Source organism: Quercus suber, unplaced genomic scaffold (assembly GCF_002906115.3).
Source record: "Quercus suber isolate HL8 unplaced genomic scaffold, Cork oak 2.0 scaffold_85, whole genome shotgun sequence".
NCBI classification, from domain to species: Eukaryota; Viridiplantae; Streptophyta; class Magnoliopsida; order Fagales; family Fagaceae; genus Quercus; species Quercus suber.
The window spans coordinates 1,327,518-1,336,134 of NW_027069550.1; the positions used below are offsets into that span (position 1 = coordinate 1,327,518).

An 8,617-nucleotide genomic window follows, 5' to 3' on the forward strand; every position below is an offset into this window, starting at 1 on the left:
TTTTTTTTCTCACTGCCCTTTTCTTATATTTTAGTTTGTGTCGGTCAACTAGGCAATCAAGCACGGGCCAAATTTTGGGCAGCAAATATTTTTTGGCAATGATGTTGTCGAAATTACTTTTTCTCTCTCCTCTCTTCGATGACATCATTTTTCTTTCCTCTCTTGCTTTTTCTCACAATTTAGTTAACGATATTGCCAAAATTTATCTCTCTCTTTACTCAACTAAATAACTTTAAACAGTACATATATCACAAATAAACTCGCATTTAAACAATGTTTAGCCAAAAGATCTAACCATTGAATTTCATATTCTTAACATGTATATCAAATTTCATTCAAATCAGATGTTAGTTATTATTCAATCAATGAACTTATTTTTTATATACAATTTTAGATCATAAGAACTTGAAATGTTAACATTTATTTGATAACATAGTAATTGATCTTCGATCTTCTTGAAATTTTGCAAGCATAAAAGATATAATAAGAACATGCATTTCATCGGTTAGATTTTTAAAATTCACACTCGGAGTGTGTTTGGTATTAGCTTTTAGTTTTTATGTACAACTTTTTAAAACCTCACTTTTTTCTTTATTTTAAGTTTTTCAAATTTTTTTAAGGTACAAGTATACTTTAATACAATTTTAACAAATAAATTTTAGCAAAAAACTAAATAAAAAAATTTAGCAAAAAACAAAGAAATCGTCTTCAATAAAATAATTAAAATTATCCCCCCCACCCAAAAAAAGCCCCTCTATTTATTTATAGGACAATCTGCCTGTCCCGCTTTTGAAAATAAAATAAATAGTATAAGTAAAACGACAAAAAATTATTTTGCTTATTACTGCATCTAAAAAAATTGAACAAGCCCATGCAAGTAGCCGAGCATTTGAGTTCTTGAATTTTACTTTGACGCGTCTGATTCGATTCTCCCATCTTTTATTTATTCAATCTTACTATGTATTCATGAGTCATGACCATAGTTTTGATCGCCTAGCTTCTAACAAACGAAACAATTTTGGGTTCCAAATTTTCCGTACAATTCATCCATGACCAGTTCGCCGATCCCGGTGGATCTCTTTGTGTCGAAAAAACATCCAGGCCTTATAGGTGGCAATCTCGGGTTCGCCAATGCCTCTGGTAATGTTACTTTCAGAGTCAACCGTCAATCCTCACCTAAAAATAAGAGGCTATTCCTCGGTTCCACGGGAAATCCCCTAATCTCCATCTATCGTTACCGCGTGAGTCTCTCTCTCTCTCTTTTTTAATTTGCAATGCCCACCAATTGTTTGAAACAATGTCTAAACCAACATGTTTTTATTTTTCCATTTTTGTTGATAAGCTAAAACTATGAAAGCATTGATAATATTATTGAAATTTGAAGGTCAAAACACTTGCCAATATGAATTTTGGTTATTGATTGAAAAAATTATGGAGTTTAAAATGCACATTGCAAATGTTTGAATTAGAAAATGGAGGCTTATATGTGATTGAATTTCTAATTTTGGATATGGGTTTTGATTGGTTTAATGGCTGTTGTTGTAGAATGGATCGTGGCAAGGCTTCACGGGTGAAGACGATCAAAAGCAGTGTATATTCAGAGTGCAGAGGACGGTGAACAAGCTCAACAGAACAGAGTTAGAGGTATTTCTTGTTGGTGAGAATGGGGAAGACTCAGCCTCCAAGTTAAAAGTGAAAGGTTGTCCTTTCCAGAAGTCCTGCACTATCTACAGAGACAATGACATTGTGGCTCAGGTACAAATAATTGATAAATATTGCTAGCATTGAAAACTGAAGCCTTAATAAATCAGATTTGCTTTGCATTCTGTGGAATTTACTGAAAATTGCAACAAAGACATATTGTTTTAAGCCTGATCAGTAACTTTGCGGCCCCATAATTTGTTATTTACCGGAAGTTTAAGTACATGTTTGGTGTGTGTGATTTGTGTATAGACTAGAAATTATTGAAGATTTTTAACAACAGCATACATTGGATAACTGGACAAAGCAATATGTGCTTGGTGCACATTTAATAGCATTGCTCAACAAACTGCTTAATTAGCTACTCTCCGATAGGATACATGATTTTTGCTTTATGTTCTGAGCTTTTAAACCATGCTTTTCTTTTGTGGCCTTGTGTATCTTGTTGAGCTCTCAACTTGAACAGTTGAACTACATTACTCTTGTTGGGGAAGTTATATGTATAGGTAACAGAATGACATGATTATCAGGTCTTATTCATCTCGCAATAGATTTATCTAATTTCTCATGCATGAATTTTTTTTCTTTTCATATTTGTAATGGATTATCTCATGCTTCTTCATCTTGTCATTCCTTAAAATTATGTCTCATAGATTTGTCAAGAGCCACTAGCTGCTGCAATGTAAATGTTGTAGATTGGTTATATATATATATATATATATATTTTTCCCGCTTAATTTTATAATTACAATTTTATTCACGTCAGTTTTTAACATAAGGTCTCACTCTTATGTTTTGATGCAGACTAGCCTCATGTACAAGTTACGGCAACTTTATGCTAAAAGGAATAAATTTCGACTAACCATATTTCCTGGATCTGATGATCATGCTTTGGTTGTGGCATTGGTTGTAATATTTCTAGATTGAAGATAATAGAAGAAAGAAAAGAAGAATTTTTTTTTTAAATTTTTTTATAATTAAAGAAACTGAGGATTTTCTTTCATTTTTTTTTTTGGACTGAAAAGAAAAGGATGATTTAGCATGTACATTTACACGTTATCACTCCACACAAATACGTCCATGCATAGAGATTAATAATTAAAAAAAATTCATAAAATATGCCTTCCGGTTGTGTATTTAATATTTATCCATCTATTATATATATATATATATATTAGATGATTGGATGGAAGTCCAACCCTCAAAACATCTCGTTCTCATTAATGGTTTCACTCATCAAGGGCAATGGTATGAAGGAAATTCTTTCCTTTCGTTCGAAAATCCTATTGCTCTTGCAACATGCTGGAGAAGTTATTTCAATAATCAAATTCTTGATGTTATCCAAGAATTATGGAGAGACTACCATTTCTTAGGCAATACAAATAGAATTCATGTCTTTGGTATTAAACCTTATGTCTCTGCTATCCGTCATTTAGAAAGAGCTGGTCATATTGATCCAAGAAAGTTCCTTACGAAAAATCCTGTTTTCGAGCCACTTCTATACTGTGGATTTTGTAACCAGTATGCTATCTACCATGAGCATGAATATGTTGAGGATTCTTCACAAGATGATTGATTTCTCTATTTGTCTGGCTTGCACAAAGGCTAAAAATACTGCAGTTTTCGAAAAATGCCTGACAAGCCCATGCTCCTACTATGATATTCCTGTACATGGCCATGCGTCTGACAAATTTGGTGTTCTTTATTTTGATGACTCCCACTTTGGTTGGACAAAAGGACAACATGTATGTACTAATATTCTAATAGCTCCTACTCCTACATGCACCACTATTGGTTCTTTTTGCTTTTTGTCATCTCCAAGTCAGAAGCTCTTCTGCCTGTTTTCGAGCCACTTCTATACTGTGGATTTTGTAACCAGTATGCTATCTACCATGAGCATGAATATGTTGAGGATTCTTCACAAGATGATTGATTTCTCTATTTGTCTGGCTTGCACAAAGGCTAAAAATACTGCAGTTTTCGAAAAATGCCTGACAAGCCCATGCTCCTACTATGATATTCCTGTACATGGCCATGCGTCTGACAAATTTGGTGTTCTTTATTTTGATGACTCCCACTTTGGTTGGACAAAAGGACAACATGTATGTACTAATATTCTAATAGCTCCTACTCCTACATGCACCACTATTGGTTCTTTTTGCTTTTTGTCATCTCCAAGTCAGAAGCTCTTCTATTGATTATGCCAAATTTGCTGAAGATTTCAAGACAAAAAGTGGGAAAAATTACTGTTCACGGATTACTGTTCACAAGATTACTGTTCACTTTTTACTGTTCACTTTTACTGTTCATGACACTGTTCACTCCGAATTTTGCCTATATAAGGGGGCTGTCCCTTAAGTTAAAATCAGAATTTTCTTCTTAGAACTTCTTCTAAAGAGAGTTTTCTTCCTTAGAAGCCTTCTTTGAGAGAATTCCTTGTTATCTACTATTACCTTGTTCACCTTATTTCTATTACTACCTTGTTCCTACAAACCTTGTAACTAGGACTAGTTCAAACTTTGTAACTGTTAATCTGAGATCTTGTATTCACTACTACTACTGTAAGTGTTTAACTCTACTTTCAATAAAGAAATATTTTCAGTTAATTTTATGGAGATTATACTACTTGTTGCTACCGCCACCTTGGACAGATTACCGCCATACCAGACGGTTCTAAATTGCTTTCATTTACTTTGAATTATCTTGTTATATATTGCTTGGCTGGTTCTACCGCCTTATTATTGCTTACTTTCAACATATATATCACTGTGCTTCCGTCTCCATCTCTTCCCTTCAGCTGTGCGTCCCCTATATATATATATATATATATATATATATATCCATCTGCGTTAATGTATATCTTTTCTAGGAAGAGACAGAGCTACATGCATGCCAAAGAGTATTGTTTACAATTTTCTATCACCTCCTTACTTATCAAAAAAAAAAAAACCCACTTCTTGACACAACTGTAGGACAATGTTTTTTCTTTTTCTAAATGCTTTTCCACTGTTGGCTAAGTGAGTCAAAAATAGCAAGAAAAAAAGAGTTGCAAGGAATGAGATAGAATACTGCTTTGTTTGTTTTGGGACTGTCTTATTTTTCAATGTTTGGTAACAACTTTAAATGAGTTGAAAAACAATTTCATAACTTCTCTTATTTAGCTTGCTGTGAGATAGAATTGTTTTCCACAAAAATTTAGTGGAAAACAATCTCTAAAAATAAGTCATACTTTTTCTGTTGACCAAAAATAATTTTTCTTGGACTCATATTTTTTTATGCAACAAAATACTGAAAAACATGAAAAACTATTTTTACACAAAATTTTCCATCGAAACAAACGGAATGTACAAACAGAGTAGAAATGATAAAAATTATCCATCCTACCTGACCCACTACAAAACTCTAGGAGTATAATCAAATTTTCATTGGTGTAAATTATTATTTAGTCTAAGAAATATTTTAGTAAAATGTATTATCTAGTTGTTTTTAATTACTTATTGTCAAAATTGTGTTACTAGCTCTAATAACCAGGAGTCCATTTGTATGAAAGGATAGAGTTACAAAAATAGTTGGGAAAATGGAAAAATGGGAAAATGGGAAAATATAAAATATTATAGTTTTTTATTACATGTGTTTAGTATAGAAAATGGAAAAGTTGAAAACGTAATTTGCGCGATTTTATTGTGTTGCTTGTATTGCATAGGAATTAATTTTTTCAAAAGTATGTTATAAGTTATTTATTTCATTATTATATATGAAAATAATAATATTTTTTTATTAAATTAGTAAAAATTACATATTACTAAGTGAACACATTACATTTATTATTTTCTTTTTATCTTTCTTTTTCCGCTCAATTTGTATGAAAAAATGTGATTATTTGAATTAACACATTTTAATCCTTTAAATTTGAAAATTGTTATTTTAGTACGGAAACTTTGCCCAAAAATCATTTTTATTCTTTAAGGTTAAGGACTCAAATTAACACATTTTAATACTTTAAATTTGAAAATGCTCAAAAGTCATTTTAATTCTTTAAGGTTAAGGACTCTCTCTTTGGACCCCAATGATTTTTGGGCAAAATTAGCGGCCATAAATTGCATTTTACAAATTTCAGAACTGGAAAACACCAAGTAGTGGGACTGTGGGAGACATGCTCTGGAAAAATTTATCATATTCTAAAAAGATCACTTCTTTTATAACACAAGGGCAGATTCGTCAATTTCAAAGAGCTGGGGGAGACTTGGTACGATAGAAGAGGGCAAGCAAGTTCATTGCATAGTATTCAAACATGGGTTTGATAGAGATATGATTTTGATGACTTCCCTTCTCAACATGTACTGTAAATGCATTGATACCAAAGGGGCACGCCGTGTTTATGATGAAATGCCCCAAAGAGATGTTGTTGTAAACAATAACATGATTTTTGGGTTATGCCGGTGTCACTTGACATTGGATGCAATGACTTATGTTTGATAATATGTCTGAACGCGACGTGGGATCTTGGAATTCACTGATTTCAGGGCTTGCTCAAAACTCAGAAGGAAGGAACGCGTTGTTTTTGTTCAAGAAAATGAGAGTGGAGGGAGCTGAAGTTGATGTTATGACCGTGTCCGGTGTTCTTTCAGTTTGTGCTGATCTAGCTGCTTTGGTTAATTTTCAAAAGTATGTTATAAGTTATTTATTTCATTATTATCTATGAAAATAATAATATTTTTTATTAAATTAGTAAAAATTACATATTACTAAGTGAACACATTACATTTATTATTTTATTTTTATCTTCCTTTGCCGCTCAATTTGTATGAAAAAATGTGATTATTTGAATTAACACATTTTAATCCTTTAAATTTGAAAATTGTTATTTTAGTACGGAAACTTTGCCCAAAAATCATTTTTATTCTTTAAGGTTAAGGACTCAAATTAACACATTTTAATACTTTAAATTTGAAAATGCTCAAAAGTCATTTTAATTCTTTGAGGTTAAGGACTCTCTCTTTGGACCCCAATGATTTTTGGGCAAAATTAGCGGCCATAAATTGCATTTTACAAATTTCAGAACTGAAAAACACCAAGTAGTGGGAGACATGCTCTGGAAAAATTTATCATATTCTAAAAAGATCACTTCTTTTATAACACAAGGGCAGATTCGTCAATTTCAAAGAGCTGGGTTTAAATCACGAAGTTTCTTCTGTCAGCAATTGTAAGGGGCTGTGGGAGACTTGGTACGATAGAAGAGGGCAAGCAAGTTCATTGCATAGTATTCAAACATGGGTTTGATAGAGATATGATTTTGATGACTTCCCTTCTCGACATGTACTGTAAATGCATTGATATCAAAGGGGCACGCCGTGTTTATGATGAAATGCCCCAAAGAGATGTTGTTGTAAACAATAACATGATTTTTGGGTTATGCCGGTGTCACTTGACATTGGATGCAATGACTTATGTTTGATAATATGTCTGAACGCGACGTGGGATCTTGGAATTCACTGATTTCAGGGCTTGCTCAAAACTCAGAAGGAAGGAACGCGTTGTTTTTGTTCAAGAAAATGAGAGTGGAGGGAGCTGAAGTTGATGTTATGACCGTGTCCGGTGTTCTTTCAGTTTGTGCTGATCTAGCTGCTTTGGTTAACGGTAAACAAGTTTATGGGCTAGTGATTAAATATGGGTTTGAGCTATATTTACCTGTTGGAAATGCCATCATTGACATGTATGCTAAATGTGGATGCATGGAAGATGCCTGCCAATTTTTCATGAACATGCCAATCAAGAATGTAGTTTCATGGACGTCTTTGATCGTGGGTTATGGAAAACATGGCTTGGGAATGGAAGCTCTTGAGGCATTTGACAATATGGAAAGGGAAGGCATTGTGCCAAACAAGATCACATTCTTGGGACCTTATATGCATGTAGTCATGCAGGATTAGTTCACAAAGGGTGGATGAATTTCAACACCATGGTACATAAATATTCCATCACACCCATGATGGAGCATTACACATGCATGGTGGATTTACTTGCACGAGCTGGACATCTTACGGAGGCTTATAATTTTGTGGAGAGGATGCCAATAAAGCCGGAGGCAAGGCTTCTAACAGCACTTTTTAGTTCATGTTGTTCTCACATGAATGTAGAGCTAGCAAAGACTGTTAGACAGAGATTAATTGAATTGGAACCTGAAGAAGCTGGAGCCTATATGTTGTTGTCCAACTTCTATGGAATTATTGGGGACTTGGAAGGTGTAGCAAATGTGAGAAAATTGATGTCAAAAAGGGGAATAAGAAAAACAAAGGCATGTACACGGATTGAGATAGATAGAAAAGTCCATAGCTTTGAATCAGGAGATGGGTCTCATCCCCTTAACAAAGAGATATACAATTACTTGAAAGATCTTGTTAAGAAGATGAAGAATATTGGATATGTGCCTAACACAAGCATGGTTATGCAAAATGTGGATGATCACACAAAGGAAGAGATGGTTCTCAGTCATAGTGAGAAACTAGCCATTACTCTTGGCCTGATTATCACGCCCCCGGGAACACGTATCATGATAGTTAAGAATCTTAGAGTATGTGCAGACTGCCATTTATTTACTGCATTGGTTTCAAAGATTGAAGGAAGGGAGATTGTCGCGAGAGATTCTAGCCAATTTCATCATTTCAATAATGGATCATGCTCTTGTGGAGATCATTGGTAGAGGTATGGGAGGATCTTTGCCATGAATGATAGTTCATGTGAACAATATAATTGAATGAATCTTTCTCATGCGTGTAAACTACAGAAATTGTCTTCAATAACTTAATTAAAATTATCCCCCCAAAGGCTCCTCTACTTATTTATAGGAGAAGCTGCCTGTCCCACTTTTGAAAATAAAATAAATAACAAAAAAAGAAAAAAAAAAAAAAAAAAAAAA

At 33.4% G+C, this 8,617-nt stretch overlaps 1 protein-coding gene and 1 pseudogene across 1 annotated transcript; both read left to right on the forward strand.

The window, feature by feature from the left end:
* The first annotated feature begins 828 nt into the window (after positions 1-828).
* LOC112009982 (protein LURP-one-related 7-like) lies at positions 829-4,307 on the forward strand. Its single transcript, XM_024042342.2, has 3 exons — positions 829-1,241; positions 1,546-1,755; positions 2,506-4,307. The coding sequence occupies exons 1-3, from the start codon at positions 1,050-1,052 to the stop codon at positions 2,626-2,628; spliced, it is 525 nt and encodes a 174-aa protein (XP_023898110.1). The 5' UTR covers positions 829-1,049; the 3' UTR covers positions 2,629-4,307.
* Positions 4,308-6,694: 2,387 nt separating this feature from the next.
* LOC136067798 (pentatricopeptide repeat-containing protein At1g25360-like) lies at positions 6,695-8,535 on the forward strand (annotated as a pseudogene).
* The last annotated feature ends 82 nt before the right edge of the window (positions 8,536-8,617 follow it).

What these genes read in the sequence shown, in the direction of transcription:
- LOC112009982 (XM_024042342.2), top strand. Translation starts at nt 1,050, where the DNA reads ATGACCAGTTCGCCGATCCCGGTGGATCTCTTTGTGTCGAAAAAACAT. An exon ending in TCTCCATCTATCGTTACCGC is followed by an intron (nt 1,242 to 1,545) that starts GTGAGTCTCTCT and finishes CTGTTGTTGTAG; the next exon opens with AATGGATCGTGGCAAGGCTT. An exon ending in ACAATGACATTGTGGCTCAG is followed by an intron (nt 1,756 to 2,505) that starts GTACAAATAATT and finishes GTTTTGATGCAG; the next exon opens with ACTAGCCTCATGTACAAGTT.